Source organism: Sander vitreus, chromosome 10 (assembly GCF_031162955.1).
Source record: "Sander vitreus isolate 19-12246 chromosome 10, sanVit1, whole genome shotgun sequence".
In the NCBI taxonomy this organism is placed as follows: domain Eukaryota; kingdom Metazoa; phylum Chordata; class Actinopteri; order Perciformes; family Percidae; genus Sander; species Sander vitreus.
The window spans coordinates 31,211,740-31,236,183 of record NC_135864.1 but is presented as its reverse complement, the minus strand read 5'-3'; the positions used below and the strand labels follow the sequence as shown (position 1 = coordinate 31,236,183).

Here is a 24,444-nt window from a genome sequence, read left to right as displayed (position 1 = left end):
GGTTTCTTCCTTTATTTCTTTCTTTCTTTTGAGGTTCGAGCCCCGTGAGGTCGGAGACTCAATTGTTTTTGCTCAGGTTTCTCATCCTATTATTCTCCTCCTGCTGTTTCACACTGTCCCCCCGGGAGCCCGGAGACTTGTGTATAACTACATATCTAATGGTGTGCAAATGCTTCAAAACAAATGTTGCTCCTATTTGCCTAATGGTGGCGCTAAAAATAATACCCAGAGCCCTAAATCTCCCCTGCTGTAACTATTAATGTGTACTACTTAAATACAAATACACCTATCAACATTTTCATACATGTATAGTATTACCTTTAAGTGAATAGTTTATTATTATGGTTTCACCGTCTCAAAATTACATGGGATTAATTCTTTATTTATATCCAAATAATAAATAAAAAACTGTTTAGGGAGTGCACAAAAAAGATTATGGGCAGAGGCAAGGTATTATGTTTTTCATCCCAGATTTCCATTTTATATTGTGGTGGCAATGTCAAAACTCTTTCCACTCTTAACATGGCTTGCACAGGGGTACATCATTTTAAATCCTTTTGAAAAACATTCTAATAATTCCGTGCTGTTATTTCTTTGAGAAATTAGGGGTAGGGTGTTGCGGTTTTTTACTTAGTCAAGCGAATGAGTATGTTTTTTTATTTCTTTTTAAGAACTGAACCTTTGGTTAAAGCTCTCCTCCCTACCTTATTCATTTTTGTACACTCTCTTAGCCTACCATTTGATTGAATTACACTATGCCAGTGGGTTGTCATTTTTAAGGACTTTTTTTAAATGTCTTGAAGAATGCATGCAATAGTATCTGTTTAACACAAGAAAAATTCAGCAGATTTAGCAAAACAAATTTGCAGAATGTTGAGCTTACTTTACTTTAGAGCAAACTTTATAATAATAATAATTTGTCTGCAAAAATATGTTTTCCTTTTTTTTATCCCTTTAATCATTGGGTGACCCCTTAGATGCATCTTGCTGTGTTCTTACTATGCAATGCACAACAATTATACTACAATGACAACATAAGCATTTTGTATAATGTTCAGGTATGATCAGACAACATACAGTTACTCGATAAACAATTTATTTCATCAGTTGCTGGTTGTATTTAGCCGCTACAGAGCTCCAGGACGCCGGCTACCAGTGGCAGGTGTTTAGCCGACAGATGAGGGTCCTTTCAGGGGACATGTAGTGGAGTTTAGCCAGAAAAAGGGAGCATCATGGGGCAAGGTTTAAGTTTAGGCACCAAAATGACTAGTTAAGTTTAGGAAAAAGATTGTGGTTTGGATTAAAACACTCCCGAGGAACGAACTAGCGTTTCCTGGGTGAAAGTATTATGTTTTCGTCGCAAAGTGAACTCCGCTCTCCGACTTGAACACGCTGTGTTTTATGTTGACAACACGTTGTGCTAATTCATTTTGATATTTACCAGTGAATATGGAAGTTAATATATAAGTGTTTTGGCATGGCTGGCTAAGTGGCACTATCCATTCTTGTATGTTTTGTTTTGCATGATCAAAAAACATCCCCCCCCCCCTCTGCTTTTTTCACAAATCGCACCCTGCCTGTGTGTGTGTGTGTGTGTGTGTGTGTGTGTGTGTGTGTGTGTGTGTGTGTGTGTGTGTGTGTGTGTGTACACGGTACACTTGACGCTCATAGAAGACTCACTGGGAACTGGGAATAAGGAATTGTCCACGTACTACCCAAAATGTATCAGGTCCTGAGTTGAAAATTCCTGAGAGCTGAAAAATGTCCTGCTACTACTTTCAAAAATCACGCTGATGAATCATGCTTCAGTTAACTTCATCCGTCTTCATTTGTGTGTGCGAGCCAAACTTAATGAAACTCAAACACAGCAGGCCATCAGATACACAAAACAATACCACAGGATCAATACACATTTAGACAGCCTGTGCGTGGTTTCAGATGCTCAGACACATTTAATGCAAATTACACACACAAACCCACAAATCAGACTCACACACACACACTTAGCGTATTGATTGAGCTCCCTGTTGGCCATTTTTTCCCACTAGCTGTATGGGCAGAGTGAAGGCTTACAGCTTGCAGTCTGGGCTCGCCAATCCACTGCCATCTATCTACAGGTTAATGAGGCTCAACTAAGGTTTTTTCTTTTCTCTCATTTTACTTTTTTTTTTTACTGTGCTTAGCAGTAGTGTAGTCAGGATAACACACAATTATTAGGAATATATAATAACCTAGGATAACATGGACTGTATTTAAAAATGGTCAGTCCTCACTGAAAATCAAAGAATGTAGGAAAGAGAGTTAACTGACGACGACTACGTCATATCCATTTCCAGCAAAACAGACCCACAGCAGAAGATCCATGTTATCTACTTCTTTACAAATGAAATAAATGTCAGACTGACTGACCGACCTGTGATGTGCATTCTTCTTAGAAAACAATTAGTTTTTAGAAATCTCTCTAGAAGTGTATTATTCCACTTTTGTTTTTGTTAAAGAAGGAAAAGAAAATCGCAATACCCAATACTATCGAATCACAATACTTATAGAATCACAATAAATGAAAATCACAGTACTAATCAAATCGGCACCTATGTTTCTTGAAAGAATAATATATTTCTATGTTATATATATATATATATATATATATTTTTTTATTATACTATAAATTACATTTAATAGTATTGTTAATGTGCTGGGTAAGCAGCAGAAAGGGTGTAAAAACAAGTCTTCATTCTACAACAAATGTTACATGTTTTCCTCTGAGAGCTGTTTCCTAATGTCAAATGTACAACACAAATGAGATTTTTTTCTTTTCTTTTCAAGAATAGGAACTTAAGAGCAAATTCCACTGAGGAGGAGATGTTATAGGTCAACATTTCAAGTGAATGCTAATGGCTCTCACACAGACGCTCCATGAACCCAGCATGGGAGCCTGCCAAAGACCCTGAGACTACAATACCACACACAAAAACCCGGAGACAGACATATGGAGAGACACACTGCTACTGTAAAGCAAAGGAAGCTAAGAGGAATGGAAATACACAAGCTCACACATTCACACAGAAAATAGATCGCTACGTCCCGCTGGCTTTCAGACAGACAAATTGTCTGTCTGAAGATAATAGAGCCTCAGAAGTGAGGATGAGGAGTCGTCCAGAAATCCATCTATTTAAAAGGGAAGATGTGGAAGAAATCAGAGTGAAATGGGAGGGAGTGCAGAAGACATCTCAACATAGTAATAGAGATAGGAGAGTCTCAGACAGAGAGGGGGCATGTTAATTAGGGAGTAGGTTGATAACAAATGTATTAGCAGGCATCTGAAGGAAGGCAGAGGAGAGGAAGAGGGGTGAGGGAGATAGGAAAAGGTTAACAGAAAGAGGAAAGAGAGGGGAGACACTGAAGAAGAAGGCAGAGAGAGACACAGGATAATTATGAAGTAGTTGATAAAGAGGTAATAAATGTCCGGGAGGGGAGCAGGGGTGACAGTGACAGAGGAGCAGTGGAGGAGAAAATGAGGACTGGGATCCTTTTGATAATAAACTTTGAGCATCAAATGAAAAGTTATTACCACTCTTATTTATTAACTTTGGTGAGCAACACTTAAGTAGTGACGTCGTAAGGAAAGAAGAGGAAATTAATAATGGAACGCCCTTTGAAATGGTAAGTGGATATTTTTGCTAACAAAGAAGCTACTTAGCGTTACGTCAACATGGCTACATACACAGGTAATGTACACTGGAAATTATATTCAATACAGTTTAGTATGATATTTAGCTTTACGTGAGCTGAAATTGAATAAATGAACAGTCTGGCAACCAGTTAAAAACAGCACGGTTAATACTGTCTATGCTAACCATAGACTGTATAATATTAATGGACAACGCATCCGGTTCGGCGAAGTGCTGCAAATGCGGAACTGCCTTAAACCTGCATTCTATCTGAATTCCAGCAGGGGGTGACACGTGCGGTTGCAAAAAGAGTTTGGTTTCTGTAGAAGTCTATGAGAAAGTGACCCACTTCTCACTTGATTTATTACCTCAGTAAACATTTTCATAATGAGTTTATGGTCTCAATCGCTAGTTTTATGTCTTCTGCAACACAGAATGATGTTCATTTTTTTAATTATGGTCTCGTTGATTTTAAAATCGGCGATAAAGCAGGGGGTGTTTTAGGGCGTGGCTATGATGTGATTGCCAGTGAAACTGTGTAACGTAACATAGCGTGTAAGCAGCTCCTCCCTCACTCCTCCCTCTCGTCTAAAATAGTCACATCTGCAACCAGGATGGCTGCGCCCGTAACGGCAAAGTCGACGACTCATAGCAGATCTCCACAAACCAATGGGTGACGTCACACATGCTCTGTCCATTAATATTATACAGTCTATGATGCTAACCAGCTAGCTAGAATCGCAAAGCATTGTTAAAAGCTAGGGATACATCGAATCCAGGTTTCGAGTTCGGATTCGGTCGAATATTGGGCTTTTTGACGGGGTTCGGTTTCTGCTGAACCTTAGAATTTTTTTCCACCGAATCGAACCCTACTCGGCTGCTGCTCGTTAGCTAACTTTAGCTTTCTAATTTCACCCACCCAGCATGCCTTCTGTAGTGGAATGGCTTTGAATGACGACCAAAAACACTTGTCTTTTACTGTGAACATTTACTGTTCAACGTGTTTCAGTTTTACTAGAGGTGTGCATCTTCACTGATCTCCCGATTTGATTATCGATTATCATGTCAGCGATTTGATATCTCGATGCATCACGATGCGTCAAATACATTTTTCTATTAAAGCCATATAGGATATTTAATTCATAGCTTTTCAAGCTTAAAAAGCAAAACTTTCTGCAGTGCTCTAATACTAAATAAATTGGATACATAAAACTACAGCACTGAGCACATGGCACTTCCTGAATGTGCAACAGAAAGGTTGTTAGGCATACATTAAATTGTAAACAGAAATAATGGATTATGGCCCGGCCGATTATCGATGCAGCATCGTCCATGTCCACGATTCGATGCATCGATTATTTCATTAATTTCAACACCGCTAAGCTTGACGGACATGTTCTGCATCTAGCGTCTCACGTTCATCTCAGTAAGCTAGCAAGAGTACACAACAGACAACTTCCGTGTAGGCTACTTCAAAATAAAAGCACTTCCTGTGACGGTTTGCAATAAAACTAAATTACTGTTAAACAAATAAGGTTGTGTACCTTACACATATCTGTAAATAGTCAGTTTTGATCACAATATAATTTACCATTTCCTTTAGACTGTTTTAAACTAAACAACATGAATTTCTAATTTAAGTGCTTAAAACAAACATTTCATAACACCTTCATCATACACTGGTTAGCGAAAATTTGCCAAACAAAATTGTCATCATCTGGCGACAGCGATGTGCTTTCCTACAATGTGAAAAGAGCATGTGAATTCAACATTAAGTTGTTACATTTAACTATTTTAGAGGCTGTGGACGTTGTTTACTTCATTCATGTTTAATGGACTGAGGATGGGAGTAGGATTCGGTATCCGGTTTCAGATTCGGCAGAATCTTAACCAGTGGATTCGGTATTCGGCCGAACCCCAAAAATCTGGATTCGGTGCATCCCTATTAAAAGCTAACTGCTGCCTGTGGATAGAAATTAGCTACATCAGTGTCTCCTTTTTCTCAGTTTTCCACCCAAGCTGAGCCTAATAAAATGTAATTGTTTGTGAAAATTGTAACTACAACATACCAGCAGGATTTGAAACCATTACTTTTCAATGTAACGATTTAAAAACTCCATCTAGAATTGTCACATAGAGTTTACTCTTTTGTCTAGAGAACACCCACTTACATTTCAAGTAAGTGTTTCAATATCTCAAATTCATGTTGATATAGGGCTTTATTTAAACACTGGTAAAATGTTGTGCTTTATCTGCATAATCGATACACCCACAAAATAAGGTGTAAAATAAATTTTTACAATCACAATTTTAACATGCAATGTAGACTATAGATCTGTTGGTACATTTTTAGCACAATCAATCATACCAAACAATTCTCCAATTAGTCTGTCAGTCCCAGCATCATAAACATTTTCTAATAACACACTATAAGTTGCTACTTCGATATTTTTTTTTTAAGTACATTTTTGTACACTTTCTGTGGGACGTTAATCAAATATTATGCTTTATTCATTTAGGACATTTCCTTTAAATCTAAATATTAATATTTCCGTTCATTCCCAAGTCCCAAACCATTTAACTACTAATCCCTTCGGCTCTTCCCTTCTCTGGATAGCCCAAGGGAAACGCAGACATACACACAGACTAAGCTGGTCTTTGGGGGGCTGGGTCCTCTCCTTCAGGGGAAATAAGAACCATTGAAAATTCTTCATTTCACCGCATAGTAGTCCTACTTTGTTGAATGTAGTATACATACAAAAAACAATAGGATTTATCATAGTGCAAGATAATACATTACCTTGACATCTTGCGCTACATAATGATACAATGTAACTGCAGTTGTTACAGCATCTCACAAATTTTAGGTGTTATGTGTTTTTTTCTCCATCTTTGGCAGTTCCCATGGATCACCTGTCAATCAAACAGCTTCTGCACTGCACTTTCCAGAGATCACCTGTCAATCAAAACGTGTATGTGATGTCTTTCTCTTCAGTTTTTCTGCTGGCGGAGTTTGAGTTTCTGTAGGTGGCACTCTTTTCTTTGTTTGTCCAGCCATGCTGCTCATGCTAATCAATCATTTCTTCTCTTTAGGACAAACTAACATGGGAGACAACAAACACCCCACTTCCTTGGCTCCACAGGGATTTTCCCTGAAAAGACTTACCTGCATGACATCAAGTGTTTACAGAAGAAAAGTCTTTGATAAACTGGCAGCCAGTTAAGAAAGCTGCTGTGTTATCAAAATCAGTGAATGAGAATGGTACAAAAATGCTGCAGATAATTGCCTGAATTGTGAATTCACTTTTTAAAATGAATAATTTCATGTCCCCACAGCAGCATGTTGAACTTTGCAGTGTACAGTCCTACCTATGCTCAAACATTCAAAATATTGCAGTAAAACATCTCTTTATGGCAGGTAGGACATAGCGGTCCCATGTCAAAAATGCAGGTGTTGTGCTTTGATAAGAGCATCATTAGGCAGTGTGTTAGCAAATGTCTTTAAGGTTCTCGTGTTAACACTGTAGACCAATTACAGTCAAACACAGACTCTCTCCCTCCATCTCTCCGCTTTTGCTCTCTGCGTTTCTCCGGGTCTCGCTGCCTCTTTCTACCCGGTGTAAATAATGTAATTTGTCACAGACAGGCTTCCGTGTAGGAGATGACCTTTCGAAGCCTCACAGTAAATTGGCCTCGGCTAGAAAAGCTACGTCATTAGCCCTCTCCGTCTCTGTCTCACATTTCCTCAACGTCTCCATGCTTTCAAAATCTGTTTTATTAGGTCTGTTTAATTTTAAATTCAGTGCTTAATCTACTGTCCTGTGAGGCTAACTAGCTCTAGCTCTCTGGCTCTTTCTCTGAAATGTGCTACAGTCACACACACAGGCACACACGCACACACAGGCACACACACACACACACACATACATACACAAGCACACACACACACAAAATCGTAAAGCCCTGCCCTGGGGTTTTTTGATTAAAACACTCTCAACTGCTTAGCGAGCCCTGTGAAGTCTCTCTTTTTATTATTAATTTTTTTTTATTTGTGTATGACATTGTTACAAATGCCTGTATTGTTTTTTGTGTCAGACTGTTGACTGTGTATCTAGAGAAGCATCTAATTGTCTGAGAGGGAGACATACAAACCCCTTGCTTAGATAACACTGGCGTTGTGGCTACGTCTACATGGCTATATAAAAGATATAGCACACGGAAAATGATCTTTAATACTGCTGTGTGTAATTATTATTTTTTGTGGGATTAAATATATTACGTAATAGTTAATTACGTAATTACGTAAACGTAATAGTCCAGCAATCAGTTAGACATACACTTGTAACTACAACCAATAAGATGGATTTCTAACAATTCATTTCAAGTGTAAAAATAATTCTTCGTACCAGCAGATCCACTTCAACATATGCCATAGGACATATTGGACTCCTCAGAAGAGATACATCTCTAAAGCCATTCCCACTCCCTATTGCACATTCTGCCAACCTGAACAAACTGGAACTTTCCTGCACATGGTCTGTGAGTGTGAACAGGTGCATGAGTTCTGGCATAAAACAACATCAATAATATCTGATGTGATAGGATGTTGACTTCCTACTGACCCGATTGTTTTGTTATTTAATGACGACTCCATTAATGACGACTAAATTACACCTACTTGGGAGACAGAAGAAAATTTGGGTAGCTGGATCAACTGCGACCAAGAAAATGATAGCTCAGCACTGGCTCACACTAACCTGACTCCGCCAGATGGATTGCTTCGCATTTGCTCGGCATATCCATCTGGGAACATCTAACACTTATGTTGGTGATATATGGGCCAAATCAACCAATCAGATCGACAAAGTTAGCTAAGTTAGTGTAGCTAGCGTTAGTTTGGCTTCAAGGACCTTGCGGTTCTTCTAATGCCATCGTTTAACATACAATTAAGTTAAGTAACGTAGCTAATGTTAACGTTTTTAAACTTACCATTTGTATGTGACATGAACCTCATCAATGACAATCCTCACCAAGTTTTCACGGTACACTTCTGAAGAAGAGCAAAAACATCTTTTCTTCCAGTGCTGTTTTTTGCTCTTCTTTGAATAAAGGAATACTTTCTAATTCAGATAAAACTTGCGCGATAGCTACACTCATCTCATCCGTGGAAGACCGCCATGTTGCGTCACACCTACACCCGCCTCAAAACCAACGCTGATTGGTCAGTCGTTTGGCGAACGGCTCCAAATTTTCTCTATCTCAAGATGCCAGACTGATCTGTGAGTGGAAAACTGGAGCTTGTGAGCTCAGGACAGTCTCACGAAGCTAGGCTCCCCCCCCCCCACAACGCTTTGTATAAAACAGTGGTTGGCGTATTTTCTGGACATAGTTATGCTGGAGCTCTCTACAGCAAGGATTAACAAAGCCAAATCATCGACTATAGACATGGAAAAACGCACAGGCTGGTGTGATGAAACATCAAGGATGCTTTTCCCTCTGCAATCTGCATTTAGTCCTTTATTTATAAATAATATAATAATTATTGCGGGTGGAGGTTTACAAAAGTGGACCTGTGCAGAACATCACAGCATCTTGGTGTTTTCACCATAATGATGTTGGACACAATGCTAAAACATTAGACACAATGCTCAAACATTGAGGTTCAGACGGCTAAACATCCCTCGAACAGACAGACAGGCTTCCAATATGTCTGTAAAGCAAGAATTAGGTCGGCTTACTGCCATCTTTAAATACTCACACACACATTTATATAGATATACAGTCAGAAAGTAGGTATTGGCAATATTCACTGCCAACTACAGCAGAGAGGAGCAAACTACTAGAGCACCGGGTTCAAAGAAAGAAAAAAAAGAAAGCGAGTGCATGTGTTTTTGTGTGCATGCGTTATCATTCCTCAGCACCATGCTTCTCTTGGCAGATGGCTCTGCCAACCTCAGGGCCTGGGGTGTATGTGTGTGTGTGTGTGTGTGTGTGTGTGTGTGTGTGTGTGTGTGTGTGTGTGTGTGTGTATGTGTATTGTCTTGGTATCTTGGGGGCACGAGGGCAGAAGCTACCTGGTGTTGACTGCCAAGACTCTCGCTCTCTCTCACTCTCTCTAAACCCTCCAACACACACACACACACACACACACACACTCCTGCTGATATGTCTTGCCCAGTCACGACTTTTATTATGTATGTGACTGAATTTAGTCTTTTAATAAGGTGCACTGGTTAAAACTTTTTTTGAAAGACGATAATATGATTATTGTCACCAAGCTTATTATTTTTTAAAGAATAGCAGTAGAAGAAGAAATAATTGCGATTAACAATATAATTGTCTCTTTCAGTCAAATTTAAAAATGTTTATTTATTTATTTATTACTTTTCCAAACAAAATAAAGTTTTGAATGAATTCCAGCATACGTCTGACCTAGATAATGTAGCAACACAGGTACACAGCCTATGAAGTAAACCCTGCCTCTTTATTAATATAAAAAACACTATTTTTTTTCTTGAATATGACATGAACATAAAATTGACAATAGTACACTATTATATAGTTTTCCCGACCTTAGATTATGTAAGCAATTAATTGCAGTTAAACAAAGTAATTGCGATTATGTAAAAAAAAATTTAGATTAGACAATTATATAATAGTTGTTACAGGCCTAATCATAGAAAATCACATCACAACATCATCGTGTCACAATTCTGCTGTCTGAATTACTGTACACTGTACTTCATTAACTAATTATGAATTCACATTTCTCAACAAATTATGGAAAACTACTTAAAGCAAATACTTGATTAACTAAATCCCTAATTCCTTATTAGTTTTAACAACAAATTAGAGAATGTAATTTCAAGCAGGATCTTCATTAACTAATTTGACCCATTCCTAATTCACTTCTCACAGCAAATGAATAAATGTGATCTGAGGCAAACAGTTTGAATAATTCATAACTAAATAAACAAAGAAATACACATTTCAGATTACCATGCACTTCGTATTGTGATGAGCAGCCATTTTCAGCTGTGCTGATACATATCTGATGGCTATTACAATGTCTTGTAATTTGTCGTTCTCTGTGGGTTAGAATGTGGTCCAAAAACTCTACAGCAGCTCACCTTGCTCATATCTCTCCACTGTGTATTCTCTGATAAAAAAATAAAAAAATAAATAAAAAACAACAACAAAGTAATCTTTAAAAAAAGACACTCTGGAGCCATAAGTACACAGATAAATAGGACTATTAAAAGGTGGGAAACTCTGCCAATATTAGAACAAGCAGCTACAACAGTGATCTGATCCCATGGGAAAGATCCGGTACAGTTATGCATGCTATTCTGCTTTATAGTCTAATTAGTAGTTACAAGGCTTTTAGTCACATATATTGACAATACGAATGCGTTTTTGTACACCATTAACTGAAAATAATATCTCAACACAGTGCAACAATCTCCATTTCTGCTTATTCGGTAAGTGAACTGTTTTTAACAGCTTTTGATGTGGGAAACACTCACTTCTATTCTATAAGTCTTTTTTAATAAAGATATTGCAGCTCAGAGAGACATACCTCAGCATAAGCTATTGCACCTCATTGAGCCACTGAGTCACTGGGTCTGATCATCTGATGTTTGTCATGGTGATTTGCTGTGTGTGAATGTTGTTTCAATTACAGTTTCATTATGCATTGTATTTTCTAAGACATTACTAGTAAATAAATAAACACACAAACAAAAACAAACTCTACTTCATTGATTATAAAAGATATATAAAGTGTGATGGTTTAGCTAAGGATTTGATGTTTCTAGTCAACAATTACCTAGTAATCTGATTTATTTAAAGATTTAATTTAAATCCTTATCCAAGTCAATAGGTAAAGTAAAAGTTTGACTTCTGGAGATAATGCTGGTATAGCTAATAGCCATATCTTTTTAATGAGCCCTGTGGCCTTTTGGCTAATTATTCACGGCATGCAGGTTATGCAGTTATAAACACGTGGTTAACGTCACTGTTATAAACACGTGGTTAACGTTGTCACTGTTGTAAACATGGTTAACGTTGTCACTGTTATAAACACGTGGTTAACATTGTCACTGTTGTAAACATGGTTAACGTCACCGTTATAAACATGTGGTTAATGTTGTCGCCGTTTGAAATACATGGTTAACATTGTCGCAGTTTTAAACAAGTGGTTAACGTTGTAGCTGTTGTAAACATGGTTAACGTCACTGTTATAAACACGTGGTTACAGTTGTCGTAGTTGTAAACATGGTTAACGTCACTGTTAAAAACATGTGGTTACAGTTGTCGAAGTTGTAAACATGGTTAACGTCACTGTTATAAACACATGGTTAATGTTGTCGCTGTTGTAAACATGGTTAATGTCACTGTTATAAACACGTGGTTAATGTCGCTGTTGTAAACATGGTTAACGTCACTGTTATAAACACATGGTTAACGTTGCCGCTGTTGTAAACATGGTTAACATTGTCACTGTTATAAACACGTGGTTAACGTTGTCGCTGTTGTAAACATGGTTAACATTGTCACTGTTATAAACACGTGGTTAATGTCGCTGTTGTAAACACGTGGTTAATGTCACTGCTGTAAACATGGTTAACGTCACTGTTATAAACACGTGGTGAATTAAAACAAAACTACTTGGTTAGGTTTAGAAAAAGATCATTGTTTGGGTTAAAATAAGGATGTTTGTTCTGTTATTTAAGTTACGTAGGTGAGTTAAAGCAACACTATGTAACTTTTCCCTCTTCGGTCCCCCTACAGGTTGTCTCATTGGAACTACAGCCGCGCAAGCTGTAGTTCCAATGAGACATGTACATTTTGTAAAAAAGAAGTCAGCATTGACTTTTGGTTTCAAACCATTTATCTACCCTAACCTCATGCCTACGCAGACTTCCGCAGACTTTGATTAGAAATGTAATTTTAAGGAGACAGGGCTGGTAATAATCATTGGAGTCTCTAAAGTTATTTATGGAAAGAATGGTGATATTCTCAGCCAATGCTAGCAGTAATGTCGCTGATAATTAAGTGCTTTCTTAAACTTAAAAAAAATACAATCATACAATATCCACGTTATGGGGATTCCTGAGGGGGCAAAGGGGATGCGTGGCACAATAAAGTTCTTTCAGAGTTGGTTACCAGAGTTCCTCCACCTGCAGACTAAGTTAGCTTACATTAAACTGGAGCAGATAAAGCACACCTGTGCCTTTGGCCAGTGTTTATTATATTTCATTATTTCTCCAACATGGGACATGTAACATATAAAAAGGTGAAGTTGATGCTCTGGGAACGTGGCATATTTCAGAACATATGCATTACCTGATCCTGCTGAGGTGCAAATTATGGCTGATGAAGCCTAAAAGACCTTCGACATCCTCAAAGAAGTTGCAGAATTCAAATCTCCCCTGGAGTAGACAGATGGCATGACTGCCTGACTATAATTTGTTGTGTTGGTGTCACACAGTATGTATTATAATGTATGCCACGTAGTTTTACAGCCAAGAGTTGCCCTTTAAATTGCTTAATTGTGCCAAATATAACTTGCAATTCAACATTACACAAGGTTATTGTACATCTGTTGAAGAAATGTTCAAGCAAATCTAAGCACTTTGTCTATGAATATGGTGATAGAATGTCTGACTAAATTCATTTTAAGATAACAATATAATTAAAATGTATAATTATAAAATGATCAAATCATTAGTTAGTGTTTAGTGAGTTTAATTAGTTCAGGATGTTTCTAAGATATTAGTGATATTTTCAGTCCCCTTTCTACACATTTATTTTCTTCTGCAATAAAAGAATGATGCATGGTTTTATTGTTTTTAATTGCTTTTAATATGCTTGTTGTATGTGTTGGTGTTATTGCTTATCTGTTTTTAATGTGCTATATGTGCTGGTTTTACTGTAAAAAGTTTTTGAGTACCATGAAAAGCGCTATATAAATAAAATGTATTATTATTATTATTATTATTATTATCATTATCTGAGTTAAGAGAGACCATCTTTGCTGGATTAGATCTTCTAAGAAATAGAAGTCAATTTTAAAAGCTATCATTACTATTCATTAAGCCATACAAAACATCAGAAGAGTAAAGCCCCTGGACCAGATGAGCATAGTAATGCCTTTGATAAAAAAGTTTAATAGAATTCTGTGTATAATTGCACATTTCTTCTCATCATGGCATGCCAATATTTCCTTAACCCCTCCTCTTTTTCCAATGTCAAAAAATATGTTCTCATGCAGGCCAACTGCTTAAGGTTGGGCAGAATTTCACTGATAAAGATAAATGTTCTGCTGAGGATTTTATATCCCATCCAGATGGTTGATATTTTATTTTCTTATAAGACACTTAAGAAACTGAACAGATAGTTTAGCTCTTTATATGGAGCAAGGGCCAACCTTAAAATGTCTACACTCCAACTCTCAGCCATAGATAGAGGTCTAGATTTACTTGATAATAAAGTTTATTCTGTTGACCTCTGTCTTATCCCAGTTCGGCAACAACCAATGTGTGTACCTTCATTATCAGAAATGACTTAAAAGCATGGAAGTGTGTGATGTGATAATATAAGTGGATGCTCAAAGGCTCCATCTCCTTAATTATGACTTCTTAAGATTCTTGAAATTCAGGCATTTTATTATCTCCTCCACTACTTTGATGGCTGACAGTACTGTGTCAGTTATTCTACATCTATTGTTTCTATAGAAATATTTGCTCAGGATAGTAAAAAGGGAAAGGCAACTGTCAGCAGTAAGCGATGATGACGTTGAAGAAGAATGCACAAATGTATGAATGTATGTAATTGTACAGAGCAATTCCGTTGAGAATTGTTCACATCCTTCACATCTCCTCTTCTGATATGGTAAATGCTTTTTTAATTCAAATTTTTCACAGATGTGTACTTGAATCCATTGTTTACAGCCTTGTGTCATGTTGCAGTGATACTGCATCTAAATCCTGAAATAAACTGAGAAAACATTTCAAGTTGATTTGGAGATTCAGTTTCATTATTATGTTCTTGTTAAAATGTGTAAACTGCTGGAAAGACACATCTGTATAATATTACACCCTTTGCAGCTTTGCAGGGAAAATTCGGTCTCAGTCTGCTGTGAATCACTGACAAGTCCTCACAATTACTCTTTGGCCCAGAATTGAATAAATTCTTCTGGAATACATCAAACCCACATGAAACTGGCGACTTTTTACAAATCTGGAAACACTTTCTTAAAGCTGCTCTAATCAATATGTTGTATAAATAGATTAAATGTCTGTGTGTAATGTGAAAAGGGTCAATTGTAGTGATTAAGCCACAGAGAATAATCATCCAACTCTGCAGTTTACTTCAGCTCTACACAGCTTTGTTTTACTGCCCACAACTTTACTTTTTGGGTTCAGTCTTAACGCTCTCATCAGCATCATTTCCAACGGCAGCAGGCAGCTGTTTTCATCGAAAAAAGCTCTAAAAACCCTACTGTACACTAGCTGCTCTGCCCCAAACCCACAGACAAAGGAAGCTACTAGTTGGTGAACATAGTGGAGCATTTAGCAGCTAAAGAGCAGATCATATTTTTTCAGGAGTTGGAGGAAGCCAAAACAGAGCTAACTGATTAGTCAATCTAGAATATGTTGGCCGGGTTCGTTCAGATGGGTAGAGCAGGCGCATATATACTGAGAGGTTTATGCCTCAACGCAGAGGTCCAGGGTTCGAATCCGACCTGTGACGATTTCCTGCATGTCTTCCCCCTCTCTCTCCTCTTTATCACCTAAGCTGTCCTGTCAAATTAAAGGCGGAAAAGCCCACGCCCCCCCCAAAAAAAATAATAAATAATAATCTAGAATATGAATCTCCAACCATTTTAATAATCCATCCATAATTTCAGTAATCTATCAGGGAAAAATGTAAAAATGAGGAATTGAATATATCTGAAAAATGCTTGGCTTTTGGGTTGGACAATACATGCAATCTGATGATGTCATTGAGGGCTCTGGGGAGTATTTTTCACAATTCAGAATTTTTCACTTAACGATTCATTGTTTAAAGGTGTTTAAGGTAGGATTGTGAAGATCCAAGACTTAGCCAAAAAAATTGAACATCGACAACTTCTCAGTCCCTCCCCCCTTTCTGCTAAAGCCCAAAACGGTCTCCTAAGCCCCTCCCCCCACAAGGGAGAATGAATGCATGTGCATGAGCAGTGATTGACACGCAGTTAGACAACCCCCCTGGCTCTGATTGGTGCATCTGAACAGGGAGCTGTGGATTTTTGCAAATCGCACTACAGGCTGTAGGTGGTGCCAGAGGAGCCGGATTGTTTTTTTAAATGACCTGCTTCATGTAGTTCTACTGGAACATAGGGTCAGTTTCAGTAAATATGACAGAAAGTTAGTTTTATAAGTCTTAGCTACCTGAAAAACAACTGGCAAGATTTGTTTCTGTTGTGAATATTTGAATGTATTTGTAGTTATTGATGTGTTTGCCTTTGTGTTTTGTTTTTGTGGAATTAGAAATGCAGTACAACTATAAAGCTAAAAGTAAAATTGAAAATCGAAGTATACATTATTCTCGGAAAAGCTTCAGAACCACGGACAGCAACTGCTTCCTCCCAGATGGACTCCAGGTGATCTCACTGGTTTTCCCAGCTTCTTCACTGTGGTCCACACCTGCTGACTGAGCTCCCATTTTACAGCCCTGAGGGATAATTGCCGGCCAGCATGGGATTAAAAAAAAAAATAATTCCTTCAGTTATCTGTTGTTCGTTTTTGAGCATTCGTTTGTCAATTCTTGGCAGTTTGGGATGAGACACAGTTTCCTTTCACAGCCTCTGAGCTGCTGCTGATGCTGCTGGTGTGAAGTATCATCAAGTGGAGCTAGTTTGGCAAGCCGAAACCCATCACACAGCGAGGATGGAAATTTCAGTGTGATGAATAATTTTTTGCGTATTGAGCTCACACGTGTGACTGAGCTGATTGAGAGCTTGGGAGGATTGAAAGGCAGATTGAATATTGGACTGTGAGACTGAACATTGAATGCATTGACTGTAAATTGACTCAGTCACCACATTTTTTTTCTGCAGACCCCATCTTCTCCACTTGTGAGTTTGTCCTCAGACTCCGTTTTTTAGGGTCTGGAATAGAGCCCGACCGATATATCGGCGGGCCGATATTATCAGTATTCATAATGGCAGATAAATTAATATTTAAAAAATAAAATAAAAATGGACTAAACACCCTTCAACCATGTTATGAGTGTTGGCGTTGCATAGTTTGTCCACCAGAGGGCGATCTACAACGTCCGTGTTGGCAGCACTCGTGTTTAACCCTTTAAGTTTCATATCTTAAGTTTGTATTTTTATACATTTTATTTATCAGAACTTTAATAAATGTTGATGTTCCTCTGTTCTGTTGTGACAATAAAACAAAAAAGTTTATTTTTAAACTGCATTATCATATTATTTTAGTGAGGACTCATAAATAACTGCAAATAACTAATGTTAGGGAAATCTGTTTATGTTTTGTTACGCATTCATGGATTATTTTTTTTAAATATATATCAGCCGATACAGTATATCGGAATATCAGATTTTTAAATCCCCAAATATTTGTATCGATATCGGCCTTAAAAATCCTTTATCGGTCGGGCTCTAGTCTGGAAACAGCGTGACTGCAACTGCAAACTGTTGAATCCTATTTTTTACAATTTAAAGCTATAGTTTCTGCCACCCCCATGAGGAATTCTAAGTAATGACAACAAAACTGTTGGCACGTCCACATGAAACAAGCCTTCCATGATCCTGCACCACGCACTGCCAAACTGAGAAATACAGAGAGAGTTTTGTGGATAGTCTTCATTAGCTTTGTAGCAACTCATTTGGCAATGGCTTGAATGTAACGGACGTTCATTCATATCAAAAATGTATGCACTAAAGCTTTAATAAAGCAGCATGAAAAGAAAAAAACATTCAAACAATTCAAAGATCCAATGAGACTCAGTCATGATAACAATAATAATAATTAGTAATACTTAAAGTGTCTTCCCACAGATGTGAACTTTTTAAGCTCGTAAGCACGCAGCTGGAATCTTATAATTCTATGCTGACGATATGTGTAATCAATTCCCTAATTAACTACTTAAACAGTTCAACCAATCACCATCAGTGTCAATTAACAGTCAAAGCGATCTCCCCCAGATTCCACTGCCATGATTAGCCGGCTACATGATGGGTAATTACGAGGAGTACGCAACATTCAATGCAAGTCCTATTACAATTACACAAAGCCTTCAGATCTCCGAGTGAGAGAACGAAACAAGGAGTGAGATGGGAAGGAGGAGGGAGAAAGAGTAACAAAGAGGAGAAGAGATGAAAGGGTTTTTCTTCAGGAGGAGGAGGAGGAGACCTACAGTGTTGGATTCGTTCAGATTTAACAAATGCGTTGGGAGCTTCAAGATTGTTTTTTCACTCTTGTTTTTTTCCCTTAAAAAGGGAAAATCCACTATCAAACAGGAGCCGCACATCAATGGCGAGTGAGAGGTTTGTAACTCCAATCTGACTGATTTTCATGGTTTCTATTGAAAGGTGTGGCTCACCTTTTATGCCTACAACATCCGTTGTACAATTTGAGAATAATAGGTCTATTTGAATATCTCTCTATCCATTCTCTATTTCTTCCCCCCGTGGAGGAGTTCTCCTCCTTCTTATCTTGGACAGTTGAGTCCATTTTAACATTTATTAGTGCTGAGATGTCAGCTACATCAAAGTAGCTTTCCAGAGCTGCTGGTAAAAGACACTGGTTAGGAGCAGCAACATCGTGTGCAGCACTGACTGCATTCCCAACCAAATACATGCCATAGTGTTTTTTTCTTTGGCCTGGACTATGAAGGAAAAGTTGAATTTATTGTATTATTTGTGGCTAGTTTAAGGATTCAGCTATGCTTGAAATTAAGTGAATCGTACGAGTCAACTATGTTTAAAAGCATGGGTCGTACAAATGGGGTTAACAGTGCACACCTTCAGACCTTAAAAGCTTTTATGGTGTGGCACTTGTTTGCACATATGAAACATGACAGAGGTAGTTGAGGGAAGAACGTAAATAAAAAGAGAACTTGAGTAAGAAGTTAAAGCCATGCCAACTTTCCCACCTCTGCATACCTGGCCAACTGCTGCGTGAAACTCCGCTGTGACCCCTCAGATTTATCTTGTGACCCCTTGGAGGGGTCGTGACACGTAGGTTGGGAACTGGTCTAATATACCGAGAGATATTAAAGAGATAGCTACCATGGCATGAACAGTATTGGAAAATCTCTGATATAAAGTATATATCAAGATATTGTCCAATCCATACAGTAGACTGTAAAAAAAAAAAAAGAAAGATGGACGATGCATCTTCACTTCCTCCCACTGTACAAAAGTGAAGCCAAAATATCCCGGATACGGGTGCTGCCATCTTGTAATTTTGGAGTCAGAGTCTGCGCAGTAGTGATCAGGCCCACCCATACACTCGCCCGACTAATTGAGTCAATCACAGCTGTCAATCACGGCGTTTCTCCCCTTTTTTATAGCATTGAATAACTAATAAAAACCAAACTAAACAGAAAAATTGACACTTGAACAAACATCAGCGTGATCAGAACTACCTAAAATGACAGAAACAATCTCTTGTTTACTTTGGCCCATGTCCTGTCCGTTAATATAGAGGGGGCGGGATTCATGCAGCCAGCCACCAAGGGGCGATCAAGATGTTTTGACTTCATTTATACAGTCTATACATCAACCCCTGGTCCAATCCTACATAAACATATGGTTGCTTCAGGCATTTACACCAGCTGAGGACCTCTAAAGGAAATATTGACTACAAGGTTCAGACCTCGCTTTGCTTTATTATGCCAGAGCATGAACCTGCAATTATATGTCAAGGAGCGTCTTCTGGTTTGCATTTACTCCCTCATCTACAGGTGAAGATCACATCAGGTTTCACCTTTCAGTTGATCAACCCATCAGCAGCTCTGCTTATTATTTTTTATAATCAGCTGTTTCTGGCACGTGGTTGTGTTTTATTTTCTGTAATGAAGCAGGTTTTTTTTCTGTGCGAGCCTAATTTCCCATCAGGACCAACTGACAGCAGCGGCGTGATGGAGTGGTGGGGGGGGGGTTACATGTGTAGACAACCTGAGCTTGCTGTTGAGCCTTGAGCTGCTCCCCTCCAGCAGCGGGGGGTTAAGTACCTTGCTCCAGGGCCCTTCTATGGTGGCTGCTGAGGGACAGCAGTGTGTGTCACTTTCCTCGCTCACATTCTCCCCACTGGATTCAAAACAGCAACACAGTTGCCAAGTTATTGTGCTCCCACAACAATACCTAGCTGAAGTGGAGAGGCTGACTGTTACACGGTATATAATATACCTTTTACAATCCTCCCTACTATTTTAGCCCTGTGTGAAACAGTCTTTACTCATTTTTATTCATCCAGAAGGAATTTCCTGAACATGGATATACTCCCCATCTCTTTCTATCACACTCATACATACAGTGAAGGTGGCTGTGGATCAGCAGGTACAAGGGGTCGTCCACTAATTTCAGGGTTGGCTGAAAATGGGCCCTTTGGATAAAAGCTCTATGTAATTGCAGTCCACACTGTAGCCTAAACTGAGAGCTGGCAAGTTCAACCAGGATCCAGGCTGACAAGCTGTTCTGAATTTTCAAAAAGCCCCTTTATTACATTTTATGTCTGATTCCTTTTACAAATCAATGTTGTAATAAATTCCAAATTATGCAGAGGAAGAGAATTCTATTCCACGTATTCACTTGTAATGTAAGGCAATGTAATACTGCACAGCATGGATCATGGCTGCAACTACCAAATCTTTTTATTACAGATTTTAGCCTGACCCATACTGACTTTGTGGTTATGATTTTTGAAATGTTTTTTTTTTTGCCAAGATATATACTTAGCAGAATATTTAACAGTGTAAAGATCCACCTGTCAGTGCTCTCTGGTGGACAAACTATGTAAAGGTGAGACTTTTTTTCTAATTACCTCAAACATAGTGGCCGACATGTACAACGATCGAATAAATATGCATAGGGCTGCTTGATTATGGGAAAAAATCCCATTTAGTCTATAAGATGTCAGAAAAGTGGAAAATGGCCATCACAAGTTACAAGAGCCTCAGGTGCCATCTTCAGATGTAATGCTTTGTCCAACTGACAAGGTATTCAATTCCCTGCGATATAAACAGAGAAGCTGCGATTCATCAACGAAGCTGGAACCAGAGAATTTTTGGTGTTTTTTCTTAATAAATATCAATTTTATGTATTATCAAAATAGTTGCTGATTAATTTAACAATCAACTAATCGATTTACCAACTAATCATTTCGGATCGACAAAGAAGTCACTCTACTAACTCTATATCAGCCAGCAAATCACAGCAGTGTGTAAGAGTGCTACAGAGCCCAGTAGCACAAAGCTTTTCATACATTTAATGGAAACATTCAACACACTGTAGGCTAAGGAAGCAATTGTACAGCTTAATGCATACTGCAGAGATGCACAATCAACACACATGCAGAATTAAAGTTCCACTGACATCTCAGAATAATAACAATCCAACTTCACTCCTTCATCATGTGTCCATGACTCTACAGTAGGCCTATGTATCTCCAAAACCCACAGCAATCACCACCAGCAGATCTGTGCAGTTTTCCAGGTAAACTCACCTGAACCGGCACATTTTCTAAGCAGAGCTCATTTTTAGGACTAGAATGAAATACACTCTGTAGTATCAAACTGTCAAACTAAGGCTTTGTGTGTTACCTTTAACATTTATCCACATTTTTCTGATGTCTCCCTACATCGCTGCTGGTCACCATGTCCCCGCTCTGTCACTAAAGCCCGGTGCGGGTTCACGTTCAAATCAAACATTCCTTAATGGTCAATGAGGTAGTAAAAACCGGCGCGTGTGTGTGTGTGTGTGTGTGTGTGTGTGTGTGTGTGTGTGTGTGTGTGTGTGTGTGTGTGTGTGTGTGTGTGTGTGTGTGTGTGTGTGTGTGTGTGTGTGTGTGTGTGTGTGTGTGTGTGTGTGTGTGTGTGTGTGCGTGCGCGCGTGCTACGTGTGCATGCTGAGCCCCCCGGTTCGTCTCAAGCAACAACGGCAGCTTTACGGTGACAAAGAAAGGTTTGCACGATTTCTCCGGGACTCACTTTGGCTGCTTCTCCGTCTCCAACCCCGTCGCAATTTAACCATTTTAACCCATGATTTATTTATTTTTTTTACCCCAAAAAGCGGGGATACCATGTCCGGTCATCCCTCTTTAAAAGCTTTCACATTAAATACGCACACATAATAATGATAATAAAAACACAGAAGAGAATAAAGCAGTGTGCGCAGGACTTACCATGGTTGTTCCAGCTCCCAGTCTCTGAAAAAGTCGAATTCAAAGAGATCCATTGCCGTTTCGGCTGGTGGTGTTGGTGGTTAAAATCCAAAGCTGGTGCTACGTGGTTCTACATCGGCTACTGATACTGACTGTGTGAGTGTGAGTGACTGAGTGTGTGTCAGAGAGGAGGGAGAGTAGACACAAGCCGCTGCCGCTGCCAGGAAGCTGCTACGTGGTCGAGGCAAGCTGACAGGCAGGCAGGCAGAGGTGGAGGGAGGGGGAGAGAGAGAGAGAAAGAGAGAGAGAGAGAGAGAGAGAGAGAGAAAGAGAGAGAGAGAGAGAGAGAGAGAGGGCGCGCACCCACACACACACACGCACGCACGCACGCACACACTGGAGAAGGCTGAAGAAGACAAGTTGCACTGAGATATTCACTGCAAACATTTTCCTTCATAACAAGTAGAGCTATTTATTTATATAGTAGAGCTATTTATACCCCCCCTCCCTCCACACACACACACACACACACACACACACACACTAAAATATAAGGGGCACCTTATGTTAAAGAGTGGCTTGGCAACAGCTGGAAAAAATTGTACTAATTGTGCTTGGTGTTACAGATAACAGTCATTCTTATCTTGCAGGAAACCAAATACACACTTCTGAAATGTCACTTTATTAGATATCACCTCTCCATGCACTATATGTTTGAGTCAGAAACTTGAGACTCTCGCAATTTTCTCTGTATCTGTAGAATTTCTTTTTTGCATCTTTTCATATTTTAAATAAGTATGTAGGTGACTCACTGAGCTATGAGGATTTTTTTGTTCAGTCACAGGATGTGTATAATGTAGGTGTAGGGCCACCATGCATGCAGGCTAGCCTGGATCAACGGAAGTCCATTTCCAGGATAATTGCCCGACATCACTCACCCTCTGCTCTCTGTGTGTTGCCGTTCTCAAAGTCTGTTCGCTTCGCAACAAGGCAGGTCTGCTTGGTTCTTTTGGGGAATGATTGTAAAGATTGACAAAGAATATGTTTACGGCATTTCCTCTATAACTGGGACGATTTGGGACCGATTGGTGGAATTGCTGTGGACGAAATACACACGGCAATACACTGGTAAGAGCAAATTACGTTTAACCATGTATCTAGCTAATTTACATAGCTCACGTTACTGTATTGTGTGAACAGTTAACTTCATTTAAAATTGTATGTATGTGCAGTGTTGGGAAGGATACTTTCAAAACGTATTCCCTTACAGAGTACAGAATACATGCCCAAAAATGTAATTTGTAACGTATTCCGTTACTCAATCTGAGTAACGTATTCTGAATACTTGGATTACTTCCACATTGAATTGCATTTTATAAGTAGGAATGCGGCCATCACATACAGCTTACTAAACAGGCCTATTCTGGTGTGTTCTTCTGTTCCAACTGGCTGAATGTGTACCTAAACAAGCAGATAGATTTTTGTATTTGTAGCCCCGAACTGCATACTACAAAAATCTAACCGCAGTCTAAGCTACCATGAGCTAATTTTAGCTAGCTTTAACGTTAGCTAACATGTCAAACGGGGATAGTCTTTCAACGGCTCTGGGGATAGTAAATCAGCATGTAGGAGAATGTAAAGTCACACGTCAACTATAAAATGGCAAGGTGACCAGTAAAACTACAGCAGACGACTACCCTTGGCTAAAAATAACTTACTTTAGGATGCTTCTTCAGGTTGGAGGTGGAGTAATTTGGACGCTGAAAGGAAGTTGGTTTCTGGCAAGCAGAAGTTGCACTGCAGTGCACAGTTATATTTCGTTCTCCCTTTCTTTCTTTAATGTGAAATGCTGTTTGAATTTCCAAGATAGAAACGCAGTCCTGCCCTGGCTCTGTTGTGCCAGTTCCGGCTCCATCTTTACCTCTATCAGTGATCACGCAAATAGCTAATTTTTTCGTTTTCATATTGGGGTTTCTGGGAAATGCATGGAGTTGCGAGAGTGAATAAACCTGTGAAACAGAGAAGTATCATCATGTAATCCATTGATTTCAACAATGTAACTGTATTCTAAATACCAACTATTTAAATTGTAACTGTAACGGAATACAGTTACTCATAATTTGTATTCTGAATACGTAACGCCGGTACATGTATTCCGTTACTCCCCAACACTGTGTATGTGGCGTTTTCTTTTGCGGGGTACAAATGTTCCACCAAAACAAGTTCCTTCCCGACACTATTTTGCAGAACCACCTTCGCTGCATCCGGAGCTTAACGCCGCACAAGACGATTGTGATTTGTTTAAAGATATGCAAACAACCCAGAGCGTTTCTTTCTCTTATCCCAGAATTTATGTGTGGTAGAGCCAGACCTTC

General features: G+C 38.9%; 1 protein-coding gene across 1 annotated transcript in view; it reads right to left on the bottom strand.

Moving 5' to 3' along the window:
- aff2 (AF4/FMR2 family, member 2) overlaps positions 1-22,305 on the bottom strand; it is a 218,296-nt gene extending 195,991 nt beyond the window's left edge. Inside the window, exon 1 of the mRNA XM_078261117.1 lies at positions 22,091-22,305. Coding sequence (XP_078117243.1) covers positions 22,091-22,143 — 53 coding nt within the window. The 5' untranslated portion in view covers positions 22,144-22,305. The remainder of the gene's footprint in view (positions 1-22,090) is intronic.
- Positions 22,306-24,444: the final 2,139 nt, after the last annotated feature.